At 59.0% G+C, this 1319-nt stretch overlaps 1 protein-coding gene across 1 annotated transcript in view; it reads right to left on the reverse strand.

Moving 5' to 3' along the window:
* Window positions 1-202: 202 nt before the first annotated feature.
* The window catches only part of KLK14 (kallikrein related peptidase 14), a 4457-nt gene continuing 3340 nt past the window's right edge, over window positions 203-1319 (reverse strand). The window contains exons 4-5 of the mRNA XM_029239831.1: window positions 965-1101; window positions 203-358 (exon numbers count right to left, since the gene is read on the reverse strand). Coding sequence (XP_029095664.1) covers window positions 203-358; window positions 965-1101 — 293 coding nt within the window. The remainder of the gene's footprint in view (window positions 359-964; window positions 1102-1319) is intronic.

Genomic DNA, 1319 nt, shown 5'->3' on the forward strand with positions numbered 1-1319 from the left:
GAGTTTTGAAAATTGTCTTCTTCGGAATATGGTGCCAGTGCAGCGCCTTTGCCTTCACACTCCTGCTCTGTGTGTCTCAGGGGCACCTTGAATAATGATGGGGATGTGGTGGGGTGCAGAGAGAACCCCTGAAGGAACTGCTCTGGGAAAGAAGAGCAGCGTCTTGGGGAGCATGTGGGCAGGTGATATTCTGTAACACCAGCTAAGATCTGCTCTGTATGGTCTCCTGGATCCAGGTTTGGTACTTGCACAGGTTGGTATAGACGCTGGGGTAACCAGGCTGGGCACAGTTCTCCATCCCCCAGGACACGAGGCCCTGGAGCTCTCCTCTGCACACCAGGGGTCCCCCGGAGTCACCCTGAGGGGGAGAGACAGAGATGGAGACATCCACAGACAGATGACCAGAGCCGTGGGCATGGAGAACCCGAGAGGCAAAGATGGGATGGGGGTGGGCTGAGACCCCTGGGCAGGGGCTCTGGAGATCTCAGCCCCTGGGCGTTGGGGTCACTGGTTCCCACTCTGTCTCTGTCCCTTGGGCCCCTCTTCATCTTAGCTCTGTCTCTAGAAAACTATGTGTGTGTTTCCACATCCCCTGTCTCTGGAGCCATTGCTCAGGGATGGATTAAGATCTCTAGAGGACCTGAGCCCAGCTTTCCAGGTACCTGTATGTGATGATGGCAATGACAGTGGTGATCAGAGCTCTGTGCTCTCTCCATGGACTAGCTCATCTCATTCCACCGACTAAGACCTGCTACCCCCATGGGACAGATGAGGAAATTGAGGTCCGGTACCCAAGGGCGAACGGTGTGGAGGCAGCCCGGCTATTACGACCTCTCTTGTTCTCTGTGTGTGTGGAGTTGGCGGGGGGGGGGGCTCTCCCCTGATCGTCATGTTCCTGCGGTCCTTTGGTACCTAAGTCCCTGCTCCAAACAATCCCCCTGCCCATGCTCTCCCTGGGCCTCACCTGACAAGAGTTCTTCCCACCTTGGGGGACCCCTGCACAGATCATGCCAGCGGTGATGGCTCCAGGATAGGCCCACTGACAATCCTGATCCGAGGAGATGTTGATGTTCACGCATTGCAGAAACTTGGGGAACCTGGCTGCAGGGGCACTGAGGGGTTACAATGGAGTCTACCCTCCACCAAGACCCAGGAGTCAGGGCCTGAGCCCCTCCTCCCTCAGCCCCAGGGTCCAGGCCCCCGGCCCCTCCTCCTCAGCCCCAGGATCCAGGTGCCCGGCCCCTCCCCCCCTCAGACCCAGGATCCAGACCCCCGGCCCCTCCCCCCTCAGACCCAGGATCCAGGCCCCCAGCCCCTCC

This window comes from Monodon monoceros, unplaced genomic scaffold, assembly GCF_005190385.1.
Source record: "Monodon monoceros isolate NGI ecotype Baffin Bay Population unplaced genomic scaffold, NGI_Narwhal_1 Super_Scaffold_10, whole genome shotgun sequence".
Lineage (NCBI taxonomy): Eukaryota > Metazoa > Chordata > Mammalia > Artiodactyla > Monodontidae > Monodon > Monodon monoceros.